The 27881-nt window shown below is 40.9% G+C and overlaps 1 protein-coding gene across 2 annotated transcripts in view; it reads left to right on the top strand.

Annotated features, from left to right (window-relative positions):
- The window catches only part of SLC39A9 (solute carrier family 39 member 9), a 30354-nt gene extending 10398 nt beyond the window's left edge, over window positions 1–19956 (top strand). For both annotated transcript variants that reach the window (XM_050953602.1, XM_050953603.1), the window contains 5 exons: window positions 3374–3565; window positions 6549–6617; window positions 9253–9338; window positions 14676–14810; window positions 18964–19956. In XM_050953602.1, the coding sequence (XP_050809559.1) occupies window positions 3374–3565; window positions 6549–6617; window positions 9253–9338; window positions 14676–14810; window positions 18964–19194 (713 nt within the window). In that variant the 3' untranslated portion in view covers window positions 19195–19956. The remainder of the gene's footprint in view (window positions 1–3373; window positions 3566–6548; window positions 6618–9252; window positions 9339–14675; window positions 14811–18963) is intronic.
- Window positions 19957–27881: the final 7925 nt, after the last annotated feature.

The raw sequence follows: 27881 nt of genomic DNA on the forward strand, positions 1-27881 counted from the left end.
TATTTAACCTACTTTATAGTCTCTCTCTGTGTATTTTAGGCTTACCTAGTGTCTTTCATGTAACTTAAAATTATTCATATTTGATAAACATAGAACCTTGCAATAACATAAAACTATTTATTCATGTGCTCATACACTTTCCAATCTGTATGTTTATTGTAGCCTCTCACTATATTGCACTTTAGTTGAGGGTTTGTGATCCATTCCATTTTAATCTTTGTTATGATTAGCATAGCAGCAGACAATGTTATTGGGAGCACTTACACTTTTCTCATTAAATTTTTGGTCAGTTTATTGCCCAGGCTTGATACTTTCAGTGAGATGATCTGACCCGTTAAACTATCATGTAAATAAGAGGCATTTGAAAAATTCTGTCTCTTCCTATTTACACAGCAGTTCATGCATATTGTCCATCCATATTGAAGTAAAATAAATAACTGGGAAACTTACAGTGTGCATTAATGATATCTTAAACTAAATTTCTAACGTAAAATACCCTGATCAAAGCCAATCTAGCTGTAAAGAAATTATTTAAGGAACGTTGAGTTATTTTTTTCAGGTGAAGTTATTTCAGGCCAGAATTTAGGTCCCTTCAGTATAACTCAGGTTACAAATCACACTTTGATCCTTTGTCTACTTTTGTAGGGCAAGTTGAAGAGAACTAGAACTAATAAATCAAGGAAAAATGAGTTAATCCTAATATTACTGCATAAAATGTGTGTATTATATGTGAAGATAAAGTTGTAGAGAGCTGTACCCACTTGCATAGACTCAGCCATGAAGGTTGCCATAAAAGGTAAAGGGTCCACTTACAAAATAAGACATTCAGAATTAAGCATAAGAATCTGATCTGACTTGTTTTACTTCACTCATTGATGTCTAGCAGGCGTAAAATTTAATTGTTTTGCTTTTGTCCTCTATCTAAAACTTATTGAAGTGCTAGATTAAGAAATGGACTGTCTTCTCGTCTCCTTTATTCCAGTTGTCTGTTCATACCTAAGACTATTTTTAAAGAGATGCAGTCACGTTATATTTGGCCCTAATGAAGCTTTCGTAAAAGCCTGTGTCTTACAAAACCAAAGCAAATAAAATGTTTTCCATTACATCTTTTAAAATTACCGTGGAAAGTTTGCTTAATCAATACATTTTCCTCTGCAGTGTTGCAACACAAACTTTGCTACCTTGTGCTAGTGTGTAAGTACGCGAAAGTTAAACTTAGTCTGTTTTCCCTTAAAGCTGGTTTAAATTTTGTTTTTGGGTTATTGTTTGAAGTCCTTCTGGAAACAGTGCTTTTAAGGAAGATTGAAAGAAGAAAGGATGTTTTAGTGGCATGCAAAATCAGGGAGACAGTTCCAAGCTTAGGGAACAGCATAAGAGAAGGCACAAAGACAAGAGTGAGAGACTCATACAAGAGTAGTGCCTGAGCAGTGCAAAAGGACCAGACGGAGATGTAGGAAGAGTGTAAAAAACAGCAATAAACTGGACAGTGTCCCTTTAATTGCAAATTAAATGATCTGTGCACAGAGTATAACTGAACATTTGCACATAGTGTTCCACTTCCTCCCCCTGAAGTGAACTGTTGAAAGGTCCATTTAATTCATAAAAAGAGTAGCAGTGAGACATCATTAGATTTTGCTAGGGTTGTCCCAAATGTCTCTAACAGTGGCTGCTGTTCTCAAGAGGCCACTAATATTTAATTAAGCCAGAAGTCCTCATAATAGAAAACAATATTCAGTATTACTCAAGCGTTTGAACCAACCAAAAAAAAAAACAAAAAAACACCCCAGACTTAGTCAGCCATTTCATCATCCACAGCTAACTGTTTCTTCAGGAGTCTGTAGAATGTCTTGTGTGCCACAGACACCTCTTTGTTCAAAGTCACCATGCATGCATTTTGTAGGACATTGCAAAATGCTTCATTTAAATTCATTTTAAAATACCCCCTAAGAGTTTTCATGAAAATATGGAGTCACCCCTCTGAATATACATTAATTATGTCTTCTCAGGGGAAAAAACCTTACAAAATAATTATAATAATGTTAAAAGAGACAAAGGTTGGGTCCAGCACAATATCATACTTAGCACTTCTGTTGCATCTTTTCCTACCAGGATCTTGAAGTGCTTTACAAATACTAAGTAAACCTAGCAAACACACTCACAAGTATTATCCCTCTTTTGTGATGGAGGCAGCAAGTTCTGTCTAGAGGCTAGAATGGGGACTGGGAGTCAGGAATATATCTCAGGGCTTCTGACTCAGTCATTGATCTGGCAAGGTAGCTGCACCTGTTTTGCTATCTGTAAAGTACTTTTTAGAGATTCAGGTGATCTGTGCTATGGAAGTGTACAGTATTTTTATGGATGAGTTAGCTGAGGTGCAAAGAGGTTAAATGACATGCCCGAGGTCACATTGTAGTCAGGAACAAAACCCAGAACTTTGCTCAAACCAGTCACCATGCTTCCATTATTGTTTTTTTTCCCACCTAAACAACGAAAGGGCAGCTGAGATGTCTGGGATCATATTACTGAGAAACTGAAACAGCTTAATTTTTGTGATTATAGTTGGGGCTTTTAAGTATGGTTAAATGCATTTTTAGTAAAGTCTGACTTCCGTACTTGGGGCTATACTATAACTTCAGATGTTGTGATGAGGTCCCCAGGGTGCAACCTGGATTTAGGGACCACTCAGCCCTTCATACCCACTAACCTGGGCTGCTGCTCACACTGATGCTGAAGTCATGCTCTGGTAGGCAGTGCACGTGCACGGACGTCCACAGGCGGGAACACACTCAACTGTGTTACATGAATGATCTCCCAGCCACTCATGAACCATCAATAGGGAGGCACCAGCCAATTCCCCTCAGCTCCCCAGCCTTGCACCGCAGAACTAAATTGTCTTGCACTGGTCAGAAGCCTAGCCAGTGTAAGTTTGTTGAGTAGTTCACCACTCCCTCAGTGTGGAATGGACACACACTAGCCTTTTGTAAACTGAGCTGAGATTTCACAAGCAATTCAACCAAAACACACTGTTTTAGGTAAAATATAAAACAAGTTTACTAACCACAGATTTTTAAGTAGGGCTGTCAAGCAATTAAAAAAATTAATCACGCGATTGAAAAAATACAATTTAAATATTTTTGGATGTTTTCTACATTTTCAAATATACTGATTTCAATTACAACAGTAGTAGTGTTGGTCCCCAAAGTGGGATAAACTAGAACATTAAAAATAAAACAAAAAATAGATTTAGATTTTTTCTTTCCTGCTTTATATTATTAAGACCAGGTATGAAGAAAGCTTTCAGTGAAGGATTAGAAAATATTAGAACATCACCTTTGGGATCTTCTCTCCTAATCAACCTGTTTATCTGCTTTAGGGAAGCACCATCAGGCCAGTGAGACGCAAAATGTGATTGAATCTGAGAAAGTAGCAGAAATAACAGCCGAGCATGACCATGGCCACGACCATTCAAAATTACACGCGTACATTGGCGTTTCCCTTGTCCTTGGTTTTGTCTTCATGCTTTTGGTGGACCAGATAGGCAGCTCCCACGTGCACTCTACAGATGGTAAGTAAAGCCTCTTTTGCCAGACTGGCACTTGCCTTGGAGCTAGTGAGCAACCAGAATGAATTAACAAGGTGTATTTTCAAAATGATTATTTATTATGTATTTTTAATACAGTAGTGCCCATTCAGGATGAGGGCTCTATTTAGCTTGGTATTCTACAAACATAAGTAAGCATGGTCTGTTATGTGAAATAATAAAGCAGTGTTACTGTCAGTGCTGGAAGCGAGCATAGTGTGAATATTTGCTTCATAATGCTCAAGTGTGTGGACTGTGCCATGCTGACAGAGAAAGTCTACGTAGAAATAATAGATGACTAACAGCATTGTGTGTTAAGGCTTTAAGCAGTGTAAGTTTTAATATATGACAAATAGAGTAGTCCACTGACATAGCTAAAATCCAGAACTGAAGAGCCAGAGCCTTAACTTCATTAGTTACTTTATTGTCTTGCTTAGAATTAAACATTTCAAAGAACAAAATATTGGCTTAGTTCAGGCTGTCCATTTTCATGGAAGAAAGGCCCCAGTCCTGCATTGTGATCTGCAGAAACTGAGTGTTGCAACCAGATGGAGCCCTGTTGACTTCAGTGGACTTCACGTGGACCACCAAGCATGATAAGGGCTATGGTGACTTTCACTGGTAATTATCCTCAGTAGTTTCGCAGTAAGTGCATGCTGGTTTTCTGTGTACAGCCGAACAAAATGTAGGTAATCTTTCCTGAAAACTAGGCCAATAAATATTTGTAATTTTAATGTGAAATTTTATTCCTCTACAAAAACCTTTTGAATAAAATGTAGTTCAAAATTCTGTCACACTTCACTTACATCCTTATTTCTTGTCAGTGTTCAGCAATGTGCTTATGTTTAGATTTTGTTAATGTAAGTATTTTATACTCTTTATCACATTCTCTCGCTTTTCTGTCTTTCCCCTCCTCTACGCACAGGCTTCTCACCTCGATTGAAAGTCTCCCCTGCAGATGCTCATGTCTGTGTACTGACTCTGTTATCTTATTCGCTTAGCTTCTCAAATGGAAGCTTGGCAAATAGGTTACCAAAAAACTCAGTGGAGCAACTTGTAGTAGTCCTTGTTTTCTACATTTTACAACACTTTTTTTTCTCTTTCCTCGTTAGGAGAAAATGGGATTCCTTGTGCCTTTGACTTATTAAGATGCACAGACTCAAAAACTGAACGATACAGGGAACAATTTTTTTGAGCCTTTGCTTTATCTCCCACATGAAATATAACAGAGTAACTGCAAGTGTTGCCAGAATAATTAGGGATTTATAAAACACCTTTTCCTGACTTGAACCTTGAACCAGTGGTATTAATTATCCATTAATGTAATCTCAGTTGACTAGATTTTCTGTTCCCTTAAACTAGGATAGATATAGAGGTTAGAATGGAGTATAACCTTTAAACGTGATCATCTGTTTGGGTTTTGTGGATAATCCAGAACTAAGGACATGGGTTTAAATTAAGAGGAATTAAATGACAGAAGAACTTGAAGGAGTTTTGTAGCCGTGTTGTTCCCAGGGCTTTAGAGAGACAAGATGAGTTAGATAATATATTTGATAGGACCAACATCTGTTGGTGAACGACAAGCTTTAGAAAACGTCTACTTTCACCAACAGAAGTTGGTCCAATAAAAGATATTACCTCATCCACTTTGTCTCTTGAACTTGAAGGGTGAAAATGAACTTGAGAGTGTGAACAGATGGAATGGGCTTCCAGTTCAGGTAGCAGAGTCAAGTAGCAATATAGTTAAAGTTGTCTGACCACTTGAAACGTAAAGGATTAGATATTTTTATGTTTGTAACAGTAGTTGACCGCCCACTGGAAAAAAAGTTCACTGATCAATTCCCCTTCTGTATAGGAGTGTTGTGTTTTTTTTATTTCTCCAGAAGAAGTTAGTTTACAAATAGATGGTGAGATAAAAGTAGTTATCAAACAATTACAGACATGAATGGCCCATTGTCTGCCTTCAACCCTAAGCAGTTATGCATGATGTTCTTTTTCTACATTAAAGAGTATGGGAGGATTCTGCCATCTGCTTCAGTCCATATGACAGCATATGGAGTTCATAAACAGCTCACAAGGAGCCAGCAGGGAGTTGCCCATAGTCCAATCACTGCCATAGCTGGCCCTTCTTATAAGCCCCAGCTCAGGGGGCGTAGTGGGAGAGAGCAGGCGTGGGTAGCACATGATAGTGTGGGCATTCTGTGCTGCATCAGACTGTGGAATAGCCCAGAGGCAGCATTTGGGAGGCTGACGTAAATTAGAGCAACTCTTGGCTGCTCTTATTTAGGCTGGGAGATGCACTAGCCCTTGGAGTAGCCCAGAATCCTGAGTACAAAAATGGCTTAAAGCTACCTTTCTGTGCTGAGCTGAGGAAGGTAAAGAATCCCAAACTATAGTTTAGTTTAAAAAAGATGAGGGAAGATGACTGTTGCATCCCCTAGTCAATGTTCCCTTAAATTCTGAAGGATAGTATATTATATCTTGACTAGTTTGCCTGGGAAACCTGTGGTAATTGCTTAACTGTTTAAAAATGGGTCACAGCTGGGAAATTATGCCTCGGTGTTTGTAATATGTTTTCTTCCAGCATGATTCATATGCTTGTTGATATCTTATATTGTCTAATGCAGGGGTCGGCAACCTTTCAGAAGTGATGTGTCAAGTCTTCATTTATTCACTTTAATTTGAGGTTTTGCATGCCAGTAATACATTTTAACGTTTTTAGAAGGTCTCTTTCTATAAGTCTATAATATATAACTAAACTATTGTTGTATGTAAAGTAAATAAGGCTTTTAAAATGTTTAAGAAGCTTCATTGAACATTAAATTAAAATGCAGAGCCTCCTGGACTGGTGACCAGGATCCGGACAGTGTGAGTGCCACTGAAAATCAGTTCATGTGCCGCCTTCGGCACACATGCCATAGGTTGCCTGCCTCTGGTCTAATGCTTAATTTCCTGATGATTATTTCAGATCCAGAAGCGGCAAGGTCAGGCAATTCCAAAATCACTACTACACTGGGACTAGTGGTCCATGCTGCAGGTAGGCTGAATAACTGTAAGATCTGTAAGGGACAATCTTCTGTCACTTTTCCTGTTTAACTTAAATAAACCTTTTGAATTTTAAATTGCAATAATTATTATATATTCACCAAAAAAGCCAGCACTGTGGGGATTTTTTATGTACATCTCTACCTCAATATAATGCCACCCGATATAACACAAATTCAGATATAACGTGGTAAAGCAGCGCTCCAGAGGGATGGGGCTGTGCGCTCCGGCGGATCAAAGCAAGTTCGATATAACGTGGTTTCACCTATAACACGGTAAGATTTTTTGGCTCCCGAAGACAACGTTATATCGAGGTAGAGGTGTATTTAGAAGCACATTTTCCATCTTTTCCTAAGTAAGCTAACTGAAGATTGTTTAAAAATGGTTTGAAAAAATCCACACATGGCCTGGGATATATGTCTAGATATGATTCAGATAAGAAGGATTTAGGGAGGTTTTTAGAAATCTTAATCACAGTAAACCTGATTTTTAACTTTGTAGGAGAGAAACTACTCTAGATGCTAAGAAACAACATAGAGAATTTTTAAAATGTATTAATAGTTGGGGGTTAAGTGTTAGCAATGCAAAATAACACTTCATCCAAAAATTTTAAGGGGCAAGGAACACCAATTTGTCTATTATAATTGCAGCTGTAACAGTATTATAGTATGTTTGGTCAGTCATTTAGGATTTAGTGAGTCCTCATGTCATGTATTTAGTAAATTACTTTTACTGTAAAATGAAGGCTGTTTTGAAAGCCTTGAATTTTTTTGCATCGTCTGTTTTATTTTAAAACAAAAGCAGAGTGATTGGCTCGATTAAACCCTAATATGAAAATAGTATTCTGCCTTCTGAAAATGTTCCTGGGAGCCTTAATTAGATACAATATTTTTCTTCATTTCTTTTCCTGAAGACTTGTGGTGCATTGTTAACCATCTGCCGCTCCAACTCCCGTGGTGGCTGCTGATCAGTGATGGATGAAGCAATACATACAAATATTTGTTATGTTATACATGTGGGGTTGAAATCTTTGTAATGAATTATTTATTCATTTATTGGGATTTCAGTTGTGCACAACGGGTTAGGCACTGTAAACACATGTAATAAAAAAGATACTTCTTGTTCCAGGGATTTTACCACTTAAATGCAAGTTAGATTTAGCAATTTGGTTAAATTGAACCTTTGGCTGCCTTATCTTCAATCTGCCCACTAATCTGTCCCCGCTGGGACCACTTCTAAAATTCCAAACCTCTGAGAAACTTTCATAGAGCAGTCACTTTGCAGGGAGTGGGAAGAAAGTTGTAATTTTGTGAGGGGAAAATCCATATTTGGTGGAGGGGAATGACTTGCTTGCAGGATGAGCAATATTCAGTGCTGGATCCATGGCTGGTTTTAGGTCCAATATCTTGCAGGCCACTGGGGTTAGAAAATGGTGCATTTAACCACTGGAAATGTAGGTATGTTCTCATACAACAAACACTCCTTGCCAATGAAATGGCAACATTTAATTCTACTCCTGGTAGGTTGGAAGATATTGGTCATCATTATACATTTCTATATAGAAAAGCTACCTTAAGTAACTTTTAGAAGTTTCTAAGATGTATTGGTTAATACTTTTCCCCCTGTCTTTCCAAGACCTTTACAATTTGGATTCATGGTCTTAAGATAAGCCACTTTTACAGATGGGAGAGGGGGATGTTGTGAAAAATAGTATCAATTTTAAATTTCTCTAAAACTTCTTTAAAGCCATTTTTCCTCTAAAAATATGTTCTATAAACAAAATATTTGTCTGTGTCATACAATGTTAAGGTTTTGATTCACACTCATTTGGGATGATCTGTTTAACTCATCCATTGCTTTATTGTTTATATATAATTTGTCTAGCTCAAACTCTCGTGAAGTCCTACACTTCCTCTAAGCTTCACACTTGTGTGTGTAATATAAATGCATACATATACACAAATTTTTTTGGATCTACCATGATAAAAGGCACTGTGTAAATGTACATCATGAAACAGATTTTAACCAAAAAATAGTGCTTCATTCATGCATGTGTTTTATATAAAAAGAGAGAATTTTTTTTATGAACAGCCAATTAACTGATTTGTATGTTTTTCTTTTGATTTTTACACAGTAAACCAATATTTATGTAACATTTAGGCAGTTCACAATTCCAAAAGTAATAATTAGAATTCTTTGTAAATTTGTAAAGATTAAAACTGATTTTCTGCTTTAAGTTTAGATAGGAAACCACATTCCATAACTTTTGAAATTAGTTACTAACTCTCTGTTCCCTGAATTATTCCAGTTTTATATTAGGACATACCAAAGACTGAGCAGACTCAGTGTGAAATCCTTGCGCTATTGAAGTCAGTGGCAAAACTCCCATTGACTTCACTAGGGCTAGGATTTTGCCCTCAAACCTCAGAGTGGCTCAGGAAAGGAATGGGGAAGCAAGTCAGAGAGCAGCTGGGTTAGTATTAAGGGTTTTTTGTAAGTAAGGGAAATTATTTGTAAAGCAATATACAATTTTATATTGGTAGCCAATGGAAAAATAAGTAAACCTTGTGATGTGTATGAATAATCAGTGAACTCTTATGCACTCTTTTGGCTTTCTACCCATTAAGCTGATGGTGTTGCATTGGGTGCAGCAGCTTCCACTTCTCAGACCAGTGTCCAGTTAATAGTGTTTGTTGCAATTATGTTACACAAGGTAAGTCCAGATAATAAATTCATACTTTCTTTTTTTAAAGGAAAGTCGATTTCTACTGCATGTAGAAGGAGTTAATTATTTGGGTTTCTTGCTTGAGTTAACCTCAGTATGTGGAGCTGCAGTGAAGTGATCGGGTGGTAATACAAAATAAGGGATTGGAGAACACAAGTATAATATTGGGTGGCTATGGGTATCAAAGGAAGCTATATCCAGTCAGTCTCAGTGGGGGAGGATGCATTTCATCTGTTCATTGACAAACCCAACTCCCTGCTGCCCAAACAACTGACTGTGACCTACAAAAATGGAGGAGAGAGAGAAAGGAGAACAGTATATTCACGGGAGGCAATGTAGTAGCCACACTGCTATAGTAGCAGCCACACTGTTGCAGCAGCGCAGCTGCATCTTGTCCTGTGAAGATTCTCTGTGCTGATGGGAGAGTGCTCTCCTGTTGGCATAATTACTCCACTTCACCGAGAGGCGGAAGCTATGTCAGCGGGAGAGTGTCTCCCGCCAACATAGCGCAGTGTGGACACCACTTAAAGTTGATGTAACTTGCATGGCTTTCACACCTCTGAGCAACGTAAATTACATTGACTTAAGCAGTAGTGTAGACCAGCCCCTAGGGATACTTGAAGAAGCCCTGGGAATATGGCAAGGGGTACTTATGTAGGTTATGTTAAAAGTATGGAAAACTGTTTCCTCCTGCTAGGATTCATTTCTATCTGTATGTGTGGTTCTCAGTGCTCTGGGAACAATATATACATATTATTACTCCTGGGGAAATTCTGTGCCAAAAAATTAAAAATTCTGTGCACAGTATTTTAGAATTTTCCTTATTTTATTTGTCAAAATTACATAATATAATCATACTATTTCAAAATACCCATCAGCAAGTGTGTCTGTAACAATACAGACAGCACAAAAGATCCAGGAAATGTTTTTTGACAAACAGATTTCTTACTAGGTGTATTAGCACATCTATATGGCTCCACAGAACAGACAACAATAATGTCCATGTATGTCAAGCACAGAAGACTTTAAGGGTATGTCTACACAGCAAAGAAATGCCATGTCAGCCAACTTAGGCTCACGGAGCTCAGGTTTGGGGGTTGTTTAATTGGTGTGCAGACTTTTGGGCTTGGACTAGAGCCAGAGCCCTGGGACCCTTCCGTTGGGCTGCCACGTGTCTGGTTTTCAACCAGAACATCTGGTCAAAAAGAGACCCTGGTGACTTCGGTCAGCACTGCTGACCAGGCTGTTAAAAGTCTGCTTAGTGGTGCAGCAGGGCAGGCAGGCAGGCTTCCTGCCTGGCTCCCAGGAAGAAGCTGACATGTCCATCCAGCTCCTAGGCGAAGGGGCGGCCATGGGCGCTCCACATGCAGCCCCCACCCTGAGCGCCAGTTCTGCAGCTCCCATTGTCCAGGAACTGGCCAGTGGAAGGTGCAGGAGCAGTGCCTGAGGGCGGGGGCAGTACATACGGGCAGGGGCAGCATATGGAGCCCCCTAGCCCCTCCACCTAGGAGTCGGAAGGACATGCTGGCCACTTCCTAGGAGCCACCTGAGGTCAGTGCCGCCCAGAGTCTGCATGCCAAAACCCCTCCTGCACTCTGAACCCCTTGGACCTAGCCACCCCCTCTCACACCCAAACTCGCTCCTGGAACCTGCACCCCAAACCTGTGTGCCAGCTCTGAGCCCCCTCCTGAACCCAAAATCCCTCTTGGAGCCCGCTCCCCCGCCTGCACCCAAACTCCCTCCTGGAGCCTGCACCCCGCCTTCCTGCCCCAGCCAGGCGCTCCTTCCCGCATACTGAACCCATCATTTCTGGCCCCACCCTGAAGCCCATACCCCCTCCCATACTTCAGCTCCCTGCCCCAGCACAGAGCCCCCTCCCACACTCCAAACCCCTCAGCCCCAGTCCCAAGCCCACTCCTGCACCCCAAATCCCTTATCCCTGGCTCCACCCCAGAGACTGCACCCCCAGCCGGAGCCCTCACGACTGCATCCTGGTGAAAATGAGCAAGTGAGCGAGGGTCGGGGAGAGCAAGCGATGGAGGGAGAGGGTATAGAGTGAGTGGGGACATGGCCTCAGAGAAGGGATGGGCTCTTGGGGCAGGGAGCAGGGCAAGGGGTTCAATTTTCTGCATTTAGAAAGCTGGCAACCCCACCCTCCCATCCTGCAGGGTCCTAGAGCCTGGGCTCCAGCCCAGCCCAGACGTCTACACAGCAATGAAACAGCCCCACTACACCCAAGAACTGTGAGCCCAAGTTGGTTGGCATGGACCAGCTGCGAGTTTTTCTTTGCTGTGTAAACATACCCTTAAGGGCAGTACATCCTTAGGAGTGAAGTTAGGCCATGATTTGGCACAGCACTTAAATATGTCCATAAAGTTCAGCGCCTGAGTATCCCCAGTGAAACTAATGCTTTGCCAGATTGGGGCCTTAGTGAGTGGCATGGTTTAGTAGTACTCGGCATGTCACCGTATAGTCACTGGACTAGAATTGAAATTGTTACAGACAATAGATTGGACGGGCAGTGGGTGTGAAGGGTCCAGCATGGCAGTGGCCGAGTGCAGGCTACTGGCTACCTGGAGGTGGGGGATCCTGCTGCCCCCATCCCCTCCCAGGGACACGGATGCAGTGGTAAGGCTGCACCCCACCCTGACACAGCACAAGGGCCGGGCTTGCCACAAAAACACCATGCAGCCCTGCCCCTCCATGCCGGCACACCATGATAGTGAGCGAGAGGGACAGAGTCTCACTCTCATACGTGCCCAGCCCTGCTGCCCGATCCGGGTGTGGGGGAAGCAGGCTCTGTCCAGCAGGAACTAAGTGTGGAAGGGTTTAGGTGTGAGGTGGGAGGGTTCTGTGTGGGACAGTGGGTGCAGGCAGCTCATTGGGGGGTGCAGGTGTGTGGGGGGATCTGGATTCATAGGGACTCCTTGGGGGGTTCCGGATGCAGGGGGAATTGGACTTTGTGGGGGGGGAGGCAGCAGGTGAAGGTGGTTGGGGCTCATCGGGGGGGTCTGGGTGTCATGGGGATAGGGCTCGGCCAGGAGGTCTGGGTGCAGGGGGTGTGGGGGTCCAGGTATAGCTGGTTGGGGCTTAGTGGGGGTGGGGGGACCTGGGTGCTGGGGACTTGGCGGGATGGTTCAGGTGCAGGGGGGTGGGGCTTGTCAGGATAGGGGGTTGAGTGCAGGGAGCTCAGGGGTGGTATAGATGCAGGCATGGGGGTCAGGATACAGAGGGGTGGGGCTCAGTGGAGCATCTGCGGTTGAGTGGATGCGGGCAACTACCTGTACAGTGATCCCTTCTCCCCATGGCTGGGGAGCCATGGGGGCAGGAAGCGTGTGTGTGTGTGTGCACGCATGTGTGTAACCCTCTGCAGCTTGGGACGGTTCCTGGAAGTGGGCTGACCCATCCCCAGCTACTCCATCCAGGGGAAGAGGAAATCCTGTCATGTCCCCCTGCAGCCTAGCCGGGGCTAGCAACTGGAGCACAGCACAGGGTAGGAGCCACCGGACAGGGCATCCCCAGCTCTGCCCCTTTCCAGCTCTGGGCACACCATGATAGTGAACAAGAGGGACAGAGTCTTTCATGCATGCCCAGCCTCGCCCACCAAGGCAGTGATTTATGTTTCCCCCGGCTGTTCCTGATGCCCAAATCAGACTCACCTGCTTGGAACTGCTGCCTGGAAGGGACACGTGAATCAGTTATTCTGCAGGAGACATTAATTTCTGCACAGAATTCTCCCAGGAGTAACGTATTAAGAGGTCTGTAGTCATTTTTCATCATTAAAGGGTGACTCTGAGATTGATAGGGTTACAGCATTGCAGACGTCTGAAGCAAAATTGAATTCAGTTCCTTATACTGTAATAAGTGTTTTGATACGTCTTCTGCCAATAAAGAAGAAACACCAAACTCCAAAGTTGGGGCAATAGCCTTTCAATTTCCCATTAATACCACATTAAACATGTATTTGTTCAGACCTTATTTGTAAATGGTATGGAAAAGATTTATTGGATCTAGTTTTCAAATACCTCAAGCACACAGTTGCACACCTAATTTATATGTGCAGTTATTGCAACCTACTGTAATCACAGTAATTAGTCATGCAGTTTGTTCAGACCTTTTGCCTATGTAGATTCATGCCTAAAGTGTTTGAAAAATCAGGCGTGCTGTGTTTTCACTTTTCACTTGTATAATAAGTGATATACATGGTAACCATGTTCTGGGATGACAACATTGAGGCCAAAAGCCACAGTGTTTTATAGGTCAGGATCTGGTTATTACAAAGTAAAGGGGAAGCGAACACTTATTATTCTGACATTTTAAATTTTTATTAACAATATTTTAAGTGTACAGTAAATATTTTTTAAATGCATGAAGAAAACTTTTTTTAAAAGTGGGTTTTCAATGAGATGCTGAAAGAATTTTAAAAAAATTGAATTTTTTTCTCTTCCTTACTCTTTCCACAATTACTGCTACTTTTTTCCCCACATATTTCCTTTCCCCACCTATATTTCCCTTCCTGCAGATCGACAGCTTCTCCTGCAGGCAGCTGCAATATATTTTAATTTATACTGTGTTTCAAAACTAAATTGGGAAGGAAAGATTGGGATTGTCCTGATGTAACCACGAATCTGATAGTTCTTGTGGCTTGTACAGAAGGGACTGTACTGATGGAAGAGGGGAAGTGGTGTCTGGTCTTGCTTCCACTGAAGTCAGTAGCAAAGCTCTCATTGATTTTAGTTGGATCAGAATTGGGCCTGAAGGAGCGAAATACATCAAAAAGATTGTTCATCTTTTACTGACAGTTTGACAGCCCCTTTTTTCTTTGCTTTGATGGCATTTTTTCTTTTTTCATGTAAATGCTGGAATTTTTCCTCCCTTGGCTGAAGAAAAGTCACTTAGGAGGCATATTTGTTTCTTGCAGGTAGCCTAAGAATTCTGATTACAAGAGTTGATCAGAACAAATTTTGATTACCAAAGCGAGTCAGAACAAAAGGGTTGTAGTTACTGATCAAATCAGTGCAGTAATGAAAATCCTGGCATTCAATAATAATACGTTGATTCATACGCTGTATTGTTGTTACGAAATAACCATCTAGTGATTATGCAAATAAGATAACCAGAACCAAAAAGAATGCAGAGAGTGGCATAACTGTTCTAGCTCAGTAACTGTAGAGCATCCCTGCACTCTAGTTGGAAATATTCCACTTCAGTATAGTTAGTAGGAATAATACATATTTACCACAACTTTTTTTTTGTCTTTGGACATCTTAAATTACAGGGAATCCTAGCCAAGCAGATATTGCACTGACTATTGTTCTTTTACAGGCACCAGCTGCCTTTGGCCTGGTTTCCTTTCTAATGCATGCTGGGCTGGAACGGAATCGAATCAGAAAGCACCTGCTGGTCTTTGCATTGGCAGCACCTGTTTTGTCAATGGTGACATACTTAGGGCTAAGCAAGGTAAATGTTTGGGATTTAATTTTGCCGGGAGCTTAGCAATTGGACTTGGGGGGCATGGAACTTCTTACTGGGCTTGTAGAACTCCAAACTGCTTCACCCACCGCCAATACATTTTTCCATACTATCTGCTGTAGCTGGGACTTTCCCCACCATATAGTTACAAGTTTATGAACAAAATTCTCAAAAAAGGAAGCTTCTGTTTGTTTTAACTAAACAAAAAATACTTTTCCACAATTCTGTGGCAGTTGAGTCTGCCATACAGTTGCATTGGGGAATCTAAATTTTCATTTTAAGAAGCTAAGTTGCCCTGTAAGTTTCATTGTAAGAAGCTAACCTGACAAATGCATATGATTGCTTTGTTGATCTCCTGAGTCTGCAAGCAGATATGCTGAAACAGTATCTCTGACATGTGGGGTTGTATCTCCATTCTCCTTGAAGGGGTTTTACCTCTGAAACATGATAATTTAAATCTTAACATTAACGGTTACAGTGCTGATAATTTTAGTGGAAACATTTAGTTGTTGTGTGTATCCATCTGTACTGGATTCAGTGGAAGATATTGGGGCCGTGGTATGGCTGTCACTGTCAAGGGGTTGTGAGTTCATGCCCCAGCTCCTTGAATCCCCTCCATGGTACCAAAAGCCTCAAACAGCTCCTGGGAGCTCAAACTCAAATCATCTCCCTTTCCTTCTATGGTGACAAAGGCCCCAAATGCTGCCCAAATCTTCCAGCTTTCCCCCTTGACAACTTCTTATATTGTCAATACAAAAATCTGCAGCACATCAAAACTGTAGGTGAAGCATACCATATACAGTATTTAATATTAAAACATAGTATCACAAGGGACACCGTACTTCTAGTAAGGTAAAAAAAAAAAATCTCAAGTTTTGAACATATACTGTAAATTTTGCAGCATTATCAAGTATCACTTAGTTCAGCATTGGTGTGCATTCAAAGTAGAGGCTTTGCTGCAGAACTTTGGTCCAGATCATGACAGAGTCCCTGGGACTTTGCTAATGCTTCACATTTACATGGAGCTTTTCATCCAGACAATCCATCTCCTTTAAAAACATGAGTCATTAAATCTCACAACTGTCCTGTAAATCAAGCATAGAAAACAGGCTGAGTTGCTAGTAAAGCCAGGAACAGGAAAACTAGGAATCGCAACTCCCAGGTGCACTGGTATGACCATTAGACAACTTGCCCACCCTAAAGGTTTGGATTTTTGACTATAGCAGTTCAAACATTCAAAGTGATCTGTACCTAAACATTTCTAAAAACATTTAATATTCATTTACATAATAAAATCCTGATATGTGTGTGTGTAGCGTGAACTCTGATTGAGACAGACCAGTGTTCCTTTGAAAAATCAAAAGATTTTCCAAGAAAAACAGACTTGCAACAATAAATGATGCACTGTTAGTGACCCCATACATCATCCCCTAGGAAAACCTCAGCATCTGCCGAGAATGAACACCCAATAAGATGCTCATTAGGCGAAGCCTCATTTGTTCATCTTAACTAGTTTGTAGTAAATACATTTAAATGTACCAGTGCAGTGGCTCTGAACCTTTCCAGACTACTGTACCCCTTTCAGGAGTCTGATTTGTCTTGTGCACCCCCAAGTTTCATCTCACTTACTTACTTACAAAATCAGACATAAAAATACAAAACTCTCACAGCACACTATTACTGAAAAATAGTGTACTTTCGTATTTTTATCATATGATTATAAAATAAATTAGAATATAAACTGAAGCTTTCAGTGTATAGTATATAGAGCAGTATAAACAAGTCATTGTATGAAATTTTGTTTGTACTGACTTTGCTAGTGTTTTTTATGTAGCCTGTTTAAACTAGGCAAATATCTAGATGAGTTCATGTATCCTCTTGGAAGACCTCAGTATACTCCCAGTGGTGCACCCTACCCCTGGTTGAGAACCACTACACATGTGTAACAGTCTTTCTATAAGTGCCTGTTAACTTATCTACAGAGGGTTGTATGTGGGAGGCTGATTTGGTTAGTGTATTGTATTTGTCTTCAGAGATCTGTCACCGAGCACAGCCTAAAATATAGCTCAATATACAGGGCCTAAGTTGAGACTCAAAATGCACCAAGTGTAGAACTTTCAGAAAAGTTCTTAGCGTTATAGATATTTCAGAACTTCCATCCTCCAGTTGTTCAGTATAGTTGATATAATAACCTAAGAAAGTGGCCTAATACAAAGCCTGACATTTCTTGCAGTGAGTAAAAAGGTAAATACTGCAATTTGGAATTGAAGTCTCTGTGAAGAGATGTGAAGGAAGAGTTAGGATGCATAAATCTGTTCCTTAATCCAGTGTTAAAATTGTAATGAGAACTAATCAGAAGTCAAGGGATAAAAGTGGTAGTGGTATCCATATGTAAGATGTGAAAGGAGACTGTCATGTTCTCTGCATACCAGAAAGTGACATGTCTATTTAGGTTTATGTGCTGTTTCTCACCAAGATTTTTTTTCCTAAGCATTTGGTATATTTTTCTGTCATGTTATGCCTAGGTGACTTCATATTCAGGTCCATTCAGAACATTGTGGCATGCCTTCTTGCCTGTATGTGTGCCATCGCATCATCTCGAATTCTGAAAGGTCTCCACTTGTTCCCCTTCCACTGCAGTTTGCTCTCCTCATGTTCAAGGGCTCCTTCTCTTTTCAGTCTTTGCTCTGTCAGTTTTGATCATCCTTCCTGTGTCAGGTGCTGAATTTTATACTCTCGCTCTCTGTAAAATAGCCTTTTTGCCTTATTGATATCCCATCTCTCTTTGTAAAAAGCACAGCTCAAAACCCACCTCATCTAGGCTGTCTACAAACAGTGAGTTGTCAACCAGGTCACTGCACGTGTGCTTATCACACCTGTCCCAATCTAAATTTTCGTATCTACTGTCGCCTTTCTGTAGCAAATCCACTGCTGTAACTCGCATAGATGATGCGCTATGAAGTTGTATAAAAGGATTCTAGAAGAAAGGACAGGAAGAGACTTTGAGTAAATAGCCTGGGAGAGAGACACTAGAAAGGAACCATGCTAGCAACAACACCATTTACACAGTAGATGGTGAGAGGTTTGTTGGGTTTGTTAATAAAAAACACCAGTGAGGGATCTTTGTTGATGGGTCATTGGTTTTAGGCAGGCTAAGAGCTGAGTTTTGAGCAGCATTTTAGAAGAATAGGGAATTGGGGAAGCAGAAATAATTATGGAGCTAGTGCAGTTGCAGATGTAAAGAATTAACCTCTACTTGCCAACGTTGGCTTCCTCTCCTATGTCAGAGGGATAGGTTGAGACTATACCAGGGAATAAGATCACAGCGATAAATGGGAGCTTGACCAAAGAAGGACCTTAAAAATGAATGGACAGATTTTGCATTTTATTACCTATGGTTATGTGTAGTGTGATCGTAATCATGGTGTGGCAGAACCTCTTCTATAAGTGACATACTAAAGTAAAATGAATAGAAGGATCCTTGATCATTCTTAACATGTTACACGCATCCCATGTTTGTAATAATTTTGTATAGAACCCCTGGAACATGCACAGTGCTCGCTGTGCTTACAGTGTAAATACTGCTGGGTGGGCATCTATTACCTGAAATCTGATCTCATTGAAATGAGTAGCAAAACTCGCATTGACACAGTGGGAAGAGAACCAGGCCTTTAAAGACTTGAGGTCATCTTAAAATCTAGTCATTTAAAAAAAAATTAACTTCACTGTGTGAGCGCCAAATTTTATGGTTTTACAATGTAATTTTCCTATTTTAAAAAGTATATTTTGCTCCTCTGTTGCTGTGTGAAAGACTCACACGAACGGGATAACTGACTATACAAGAGAAACAGTTCAATTTACGATACACACAATACTGCCAAATGCACAAAGTAAACTGGAAAAAATATATTTAATTCCTCTGATCTTATAATGTCAGATGCTACTTGAAAGTATAAGTCGTTAAAACATTTTCAGACACAAGTGTGGTATCTTTTTTTTAAAAAAGATTATCGCTTTGAAAGAATGATTGTTGATCAAATCATAATGAAGTTGGAATGTTAAGGGTTTTTTATTTATTTGTTGAATCTGTTGTAGTTTGGATTCATTTTCACTCTTCCCCCCTCCTTTTTCTCTTTCACAGAGCAGCAAAGAAGCCCTTTCAGAAGTCAACGCCACTGGAGTTGCCATGCTTTTCTCTGCTGGGACTTTCCTTTATGTTGCCACAGTGCATGTCCTCCCAGAGGTAGGAGGAATGGGGCATAGCCACAAACCTGAATCAACAGGTGGGAAAGGACTCAGCCGCCTGGAGGTGGCAGCCCTGGTCCTTGGCTGCCTTATTCCTCTAGTTTTGTCCATCGGGCACCAGCACTAAAGGTTCAAAGTCACTGTTCTCCTTGATCTTGTATGAGCAGTAAATGTCAGCTGCTCTTTTCATCGTTGTCTCTCTTACCCCATCATCCACCCCATCTGCACTGTGGAGTTCAGAGGGAAGCTTGATTCCAACATGAAGAATTCTGGAAAAACTTTTAGTGTAGCAAAATGTACTTTGGCAGCCGGACATAAATTCTGTGTAATTTTCTTTTCTGAAGACATTTGATATTTTAATTTTGATTTCTGGCCCCTATTCTCAGGGAAGATGGACTTTGAATTTTAAGAAAGGTGAGTGGGGAAGAATTTAATGGCTCATCATGAAATTGCAATCACCAAAGTATTCTGTAACTCAGCGTTCACAGCTGAGAATAAAACAATGGATGGATGCCTTTTAATATGTGGAAATCTTCTTGCCAGTAGAATAGGGGAACCTCCCCTACAATTTTTTTATGTTATCCTGACATATGTGACTGATCCATGTAATATCAATGCCACAAGCCTTGCTGTAAAGATGCAGTGCTCAACATTCTGGTTAATGCACTTGTTGCAAAAGACAAGAAATGTGGATTGGAAGAAACATTATTGGACAAAGATTAGAGAAAGTCCAGGATATGAGAATTCAGCTAGTTAAGTAGGTGGAGATGACTTTTGCATTGCATTCCCTGGATTAACACAAAGAAAACAAGGAAGTCCTAGAAACAAGGAAATACTCTGTTTTTACTTGGTTTATGCAATGGCTTGTTACATTATTTAACAAAAAAGAGAAACAAAGCACACTTTGGAAGTGGATCTCCCATCATGTCTGTAAAGAGTAGCAACCAAAACTGTAGAGGCAGTTAGGAATCTGGCACCAGGGCTGCACTGCTTCTATCCTTGGGAGACACATACACAGTGTCTTTTTAAATCAAACCGTTCAGGGTTCTGAGTGGAGATCTGATGAAGATGGGTTTTGAGGGACCAGAGAACTATACTAGCTCATTTACAAAGGGCTTAAACTAGTGGTCTGTTTTTTTTTTTCTTTCATTAAATAAAGAATATTAAGGTTAACGAAACAAGATCTCTGGTTAAATACTCATACTCTGGGCATATTGGCAGGTGGACGGTGTGTCTAAACTAATTAACTGCTCTGCTCTGCTAAATCTTCATACCAAAAAGCAAGAAGCATTTTGTTTTTTGTTGAGAACCTATTAAAATCACACCTTTCTCCTTTGGGAATCTTGCAATCCACCACCTCTTGATTATGGTTGGTTGTTGTGATGCTCCTCTGGGACTCAGTCCATTGCAGCTTAATGATAAAAGATACTCTCTTTATCAAGACATGCCTTCTCTTGTCAGGCAGTGTTTTTGTTTAATTATGCAAGAAATGGTACATTTTAATAACTGTAGTGCATACAAATTCAAAACAGTTGACATGCACAGATTGAAAACACAACTCTTTGTTTTACAAAAATTGCTTTTATGTTGCATCCATTTTAAGCCCTAGTCTGACTCTATCTGCACTTCTTATGTATAATATTGCCAAAATGTTTTTGTTTAGTCATTTTCATTGTTTGAAACAAATCTTCAAAGCTTGAAATCACTGCTTTCTAAAGGAACATATTGTCTCCTTGTGAAAGAGAGAGTCTCCTTCTTCCCTCGCCATCTGTTTCTTATGGTACACAGGCCATCATGGCTCTGACTTCTTTACTTCATTACATCCTCATTATCTTCTAGCTCAGCAGTGGGTATCAGCATGGCTCTTGGAACAGGATTTATTAGTTTAATTAGTAATCACTCTGTTCAGTGGCTTTGTAGCAGCACAAAAACAGTAATCCACGATCAGATTTTAACAGTGGTGACTGCTTTTTTGTTTTTTACCGTTAGAAAGTTGGATTTGAAAATCAATGCAGAATTATTAGAATGTAGAAGACCTTCCCACAAGACTAATTATTTTAAGGTAGATAAAATATTAGACCTAAACCATGGTACATGAAACTAGGCCTGTAAAAAGCTGTTGTGTTCTGAAAAGCAATAGCAAAAATAGCACCACCTAACTGACTAAATCTATTCCCTCTATGTATTTAGTCATGCCTAGTTTCTCAAGAGACAAATACAAATCTACTTCCGTTAACTCTGAAAAGCCAACACAGCTCAGCTAGAGAGCTGGATTCTGTTCCCTGTGCACCACCACAATTGTGGAACTGTTTGCAATGACAAACGTGTGTAAATCCACTGAAGGCAGTGATGGTGCACAAGTGTCACTGAGAGCATAATTGGGCTTGTAGAACCTTTTTGACAGGTGGTGGTGACAGGCAACATACAACATACAAAGAATCCTGCTCTTAGACCTCTTGGTAAATTTGCAGGGCTGACAGTTATGAAAAAACACCAATTGTATTTGTAAACTGAGCAAATCTGATCTGTAGTCATTGGCAGAAAATGAAAATGGAACCTCCTTGGTGACACTTCTGCAGTTACATTTTGGGATAGAACCATACTTCAAGTTTGCTTCCATTTTTCCCCAGCATGTGCTTATGGTTATCTTTCAACATCTGTGGTTCAGCTTCAGCCATCAGAAACCCATACATCACTTTTACTGTCCCATTTACCATCTTTTCCTGCCAGTCTGCAGTATTCAGCCAGAACCTTTCTCTGTGGACCATTGCTTATTGAGGAGGAGACATTTGACCAAATCTCTCTCCCCTGCTGACATAGATTCTGGCAGGTTTACCATAGTGATAATTGTCTTCCTGTTGGCATTGCTAAGAGGGTTCTGTCAGACTTCTTGCCATGGACATGTCATAAGATAAAGTCTCCAACTTCTGGGCCAATTGCCAGTGATGATAACGCTCGGTTTAGTATTGTATAAACTAAGCTTGAGAGGCCAGAGCATTAAGCGTTATTGGCCAACATATAACAGTGCAAGAGTCTGAAAAGGGTTCACAAATTAAAATGTCTACAAACAAAATGGGGATAGAAGGCCCAGTTATGTGCAATTTTCACTTCGCAGTTTGACTAAGTGGCATAAGATTTATGTTTTTTCCTGTCCACTTTGAACTAGCTTAGTTTTTTTGGCTGCCTTAATGGTATATATCTGTTGAACTGTTGTTTAAACTTATATGGCTGAGACTGCTGCAGTTAACAAGGGAATTGGGGGTTATCAGAGAGATGCATAGCAGAATGTAAAGTTTCGTTGTGAATATAGCAGAATGTAAAGTTTTGAGTGCTTGTTCATGTCCATTCCAATCAGGTGTACAATGGCCATGAGCCACAGGCAATGCTGGTACTGCTGGCAGCAGCACTGCCAACAGAAGTGCCAGCACTGCTGTTGCCCCTTATAGCTCTGGCACCGACCCTCCTGTCAGTGGCGCCGCCAACAACTACAGCTTCGATTCCACTGGCGTCGATGATATTGGCACCGCCGGAACCAGTAACTTCAGCACCAGCCTCAGCACCGATATTTCTGCCTCCAATGGGCCCGGCATTGCATGCTGTGGAATACGATGTGTCGCGAGACCCATGGGGTGCTGAAAGGAGTGAGCAGGGTCCGCTGCCAGGCCTTTCCTCCTCATCCTCTCTGGATGAAGCGGTGGCAGGGATGTCGACTGCTCCAGCAGCTCTTACACCGTGCTGCCCAGAACCTGGGCATACAAGTGGAGGAGGTGGTGGAGGAATCAGACCCAGTCACTGAAGCTGGGGTCTGCCACAGGGTTCTGGTCATCTCTACAATCGTCTTTATTAAAAGCAAGGCGACACAAGAGGAACCAGGGGGTGCGAGGATGTCAGGCTTGTTGGAGGCCGAAATATTGGTGCCGAGGCAGGTGCTGAAGTTGCTGGTTCCGGCGGTGCCAATATCATCGATGCCGGTGGAATTGAAGCTGTAGTTGTCGGCGGTGCTGCTGACAGGAGGGTCGGTGCCGGGGCTGTAGAAGGCAACAGCAGTGCCGGTGCTTCTGTTGGCGGTGCCACTGCTGGCGTTGCCTTCAGCTCATTACAACCCCCGTGACCATTGTACGCCAGGTTGGAATGAATATGAACAACACATCTCTAAGAACAACAGTTACAAGAAGGTGAGTAACCATTTTTTGCCTCAGGTGACCAAATCTATCCTAATTTTAGTTCATCATAGTAAATTATTTTCTTTCAACATAAGATTTCAGTTAAATATGAGTTGGAGTGAAAACATCTCTGATCATACCTCCATCCTCCCTCTTTATCTGCCACAATAAAATCAACATGTAGTTATCAATTATCACCATCTCTTGTCAGTTTCCATTCCTCAGGAAACTTAGTTGCAAATAAATTCTTCATTACTCTTCCATTTTTGTCTGTAATGTCCCTCCTTATATAGGCTTTCAGTTGTAATGGGGGTGGAAAATAGGTACACCCAGACAATACTATCTGATTGGCTTGCATTTTTCTCTTCTTTTTCCAAATCCTACCCCCAAACCAGAACTCTCCACATCAGCCAATTTATCAGATCCTGATGGTTGAGTTGATACTAAGAATCAATTAGAGTTACATCTGTGTTAGTCCCAATGAGTTCAGCTATTTCATTGACTGTTCTGATTTCAGTCTTCCTCGTATTAAAGGCAAAATATTTTTTCAGTACCTGATGACAACTGTGATACAGGAGCCTCCTTTATATTTACAGATGTGAGAATGGCAGAGCACTCACACCAGGATAAAGATGTTTTGATGGCTGCTCCGTGTATTGTAAGTTGGCCATGAATTAAGCACGAGAACCTAGTGTCTACATCTGAGCTTCAAAGAGCGTTCCTGCGTGGAATATCGTAAAACTTTAACGTTATCCAAGAGACCCAGGAGAACCACAGTATTTGTTCAGGAACTACTGTAGAGGCTGGTGATTGTCTTACAGGATTTCTTGGCAGTGACTAACTTATGCTGTTATTGTCAACTATACTCAGAATAACATGGAAAGGCTATGGAATAAGTATGTTGCTGTTGCTCTCTTCTACGTTGTCTCCTTGATCATCCTCAGGAAATCTGGGGGGAGGAGTTTGGTTGCTTTTGTCTATGGAGTTGTGGGGAACCTGTCCAATGAATTTCAGATTCAAACTTTTAAAAATATCAGCTTTCCTCATTTTCCTTTGGTTGCATCTTCCAGAAGCTCAGGCTTTCCAGGGAATAAAATTGCCTGGTTACTGCAGTTAAAGTGACTCAGAGTACTGAGCTGTAATTTTAATGTCTTTTCAAAACCATTTGTATACATGAAATCATTCCATGAATGGCTGCCTTATCATTTTTTTGTTTTTTTTCCACTTTAATTGTGAATGGTTAAAAAAATCATGTTGTTGGTTTTTTGATTTGTTTTATTATATTAAATTTTTATTAGGTGCAGTGTTTAAGAGTTGGCTTCTCATTTATCATATGAGGTTTTGTTAGAGACCATGTGAAGAGCAGTGGCACTTCAAAATAGTGCTGCGGAAGACCAGTGCATTTTATTTTTATGTACAGTAAAACCTTGGAGTTACGAACACCAGCGTTACGAACTGACCAGTCAACCACACACCTCATTTGGAACTGGAAGTACACAATTAGGCAGCAGCAGAGACTTTATTAAAAAAAACAAACCAACATACAGTACAATGCTGTATTAAACGTAAACTACTAAAAGGAAAGTTTTTTTAAAAAAAGTAAGAAAACGGTTTGTGTTTGTTTCATTTAAATTAAGATGGTTAAAAGCACCATTTTTCTTCTGCATAGTAAAGTTTCAAAGCTGTATTGAGTCAGTGTTCAGCTGTAAACTTTTGAAAGAATCATAACATTCTGTTCAGAGTTACAAACAACCTCCATTCCCAACGTGTTCATAATTATGAGATTCTATTTTATAGGCATTTCTGTTGGAGTACCCCACAGAAATTAAAGCTACAAGAGTAAGCTGATGAGAGGCAGACTGTCTGAGCTCTGTTACTGGGGCAGCCACAGAGAGCGTCTTTGCCCAAGATTCCCACTAGCCAGAAAGAAGTTGGGATTACAGTGAGGGGAATGAGAGTGGGTGTCAGGAGCAGTACTGCCAACCACAAGTATTCAATACTCATGAATTAGAGACCCCTGAAATCATGACTGGCTTAAAACTGACTTAAATATTAATAGTCACATTGGCTTTTTTCCTGTTTCTGATTTTTTGAGCCTCGAAGGGGAAATAGCCAGCCCTCAATTTGCGTGTGAGCATTGCAGATTTAAAAACTCAACAATAAATGCACAAACAAAATGTAAGCCTCTCTGCTGGCTTCTGGAGGGGACTCTACTTTGCCTCGCCTCTCCTCACCTTTGGGCTGTGGAGAAGCTGCCATCTGATCTTCATCTCTCTGTGTACACCACATTCCCCTGCAGCCTCGTTTTCCATCTATCCTCCACATGCTCTTTCCCCCAGCACACATGCCGTCACAGCACCTCTGTATCCCGCTCTGGCTCCTGGCATTCCCAATAGCAACAATGGAAGGCAGTGGCTGTCTCTGCTCAGGGCAGCCTAAACTTCCTCTTTTCAATACTGTAGGGAAACAGGAGCCCTCTTAAATGAGGGCAGATTGTGACCATTTTGAAAAAGACTCCTTCCTGGGTTTCTCTTGAAAAGAATATATTTGCTGATGCACATATTTTCAGTTATAAAGGCTAACAGAAAATAACCTGTGGACCTACGTCCAAGAGATTGTCAGAAGTTTGAAGAGGTGTCAGAGAAGTTTTGTCATATGGTTTTTGAGCAAAAAGGTACAAAAAAGATGATTTACCAGGACATACTTCTTACAGATCTGCAGATTTAATGGGAGACCCTCAGAAAATTCAGTCCTTTTTCAGATTGTATGCTATGAACTTGGGGGAGGAGACACTATATTTGTCATACAAAATAGGTCAAATCCTTGCTTTAAGTGAAAAACTTAGTGCAACCTTAACAGTGGAGTCACAACCAACACCTCCAGGCTAACAGCTTGTTTTTATCAAACTTCAGTTTGGGGCCAGCTTTGACCTGAGTGACCCTTTGAAAAGGTAAGAAAATTAAAATGAAATGTTTGTATGCTGTGTACAACTAATCTGTATAATGTTAATGTTTGTTTTACAGTACCCTGAGTGGGTTAGCTTCTATAGAATACATTTTCCCTGCCCTGAAGACTTTACAATCTTCAGCCTTCAATTTGCAATGCAAGTTCCATATATGAGGACCCTTACATCTGTGCAACATCCCATAGAAGTCTAAGGGACTTTATGCATAAGATCTGAAGGTCCACATGCCAGGATCCAAACAAAGACATGCCTTTCTATTACAGGAGGTTACTGAGGCAACATTTCAGTGTTTCTCCAGAGTTGTACATGGATGTATATCTAAATTTGTATATTGCATTCGTCGCCAGACAGAGAGAACCTTCGATCCTTATGGCTCTTCCCAACCAGTAGGGTGATATATTATTCCTGCTGCCAACAATGCACAGTCCCCCCGCCCCACAGTCTTTGTTCTGCTGCTATTCTCCTGTTGCTCAAGCTGAGACTTGACGTGTGTTTTGCACAGTAGCTGCTCCTGTGCCCATAGCCAAGAATCTGTCAGCATTTCTTTTCGAAAAGTGAAACCTATCCCTGAAGAGATTTTATAACCTTTGTCCTGAATGTTAGTTATGTATTGGTTTTTAGTACATCACCCATTGCAGCAGCTCTGTAACAGTTAAAACCCATAGTTTTAGCGTAAGTCTCCCTTTTAACTGTCTGCTGTTGTGCTTAAAAGTCCCATGTAAACAAATACGCTTTGCATTGTTCCTTAAAGCTCACTATACTTGGCTCTGAGCGGTGGAGAGAGAATGGAGTGTGTTCCACCAGCAAGGGATCCGCAACCAAAGATATACCACTGACTATAAAACTCCAGAAATCATCGTCATGAAGAACAACCCAGTAGATCTTAACTGCTGTAATGCAACCAAGTTAGGTGGCCTCTTAGGTAGTTGACTCCTAGACTATTCAGGACTAAAAGAGCCTAGTCAGTACCTTGAATTGCACCTAGAAACATCCAAGTCCATGTCTAAGGTAACTGCACTTAACCTGCATTGCAGTGATACAGATTAGGAGCATTGTACGGAGATCAGTGTTAAGTGAGGATGGGGCTGCATTCACTTGACCTCATGATAGGAGTCACTGCCAGCTTGAATCCCATCCTACAGAGTCAAACTTGATAAGCCTTTTTTAAAAAAGTGCTCAAGGGGTGAGTGTTTTGTGTGTTGCTTCACTAGTTTTTTAAACCCCTTTTCTATTTCATGCACCTAGCCACCATTGAGATAGGTGTAATATAAATACATACATTTCCAGAAGAATTGGGGGGAAATTAAGCTCTTGTAGGAAGTTCAGGTATAGCCTCTATTGTTAAAATACCTTGAAAGCACCACCCATTATATGCATTCCAAAGGTAAAGCATCTGCTCTTCAAAATTATTGTCATTAATTGGGTTAAAAAAAAATCATCCTGGGCTGAGAAAGTTTAGCAGTCACTAGACAAAAGAGGGGTTTCTTTCCTCCCATATCCCCTTCGGTTCAATCACTGCACACAACCTTGTCTGAGATGCTGCAACTTCAAAACTTAACGTATTTTAAAACCATTTTCCACTCCCCGCTCCACCGCAAGCAATAAACCCATGATATTCTGAACTAATTGTTTGAGGTGGTTGACTTTTCTGCTAGTTCAGCATAAAATTTAAAGCTGACTTATTCA

The sequence above is a fragment of the Gopherus flavomarginatus genome, chromosome 5, assembly GCF_025201925.1.
Source record: "Gopherus flavomarginatus isolate rGopFla2 chromosome 5, rGopFla2.mat.asm, whole genome shotgun sequence".
Taxonomy (NCBI): Eukaryota; Metazoa; Chordata; order Testudines; family Testudinidae; genus Gopherus; species Gopherus flavomarginatus.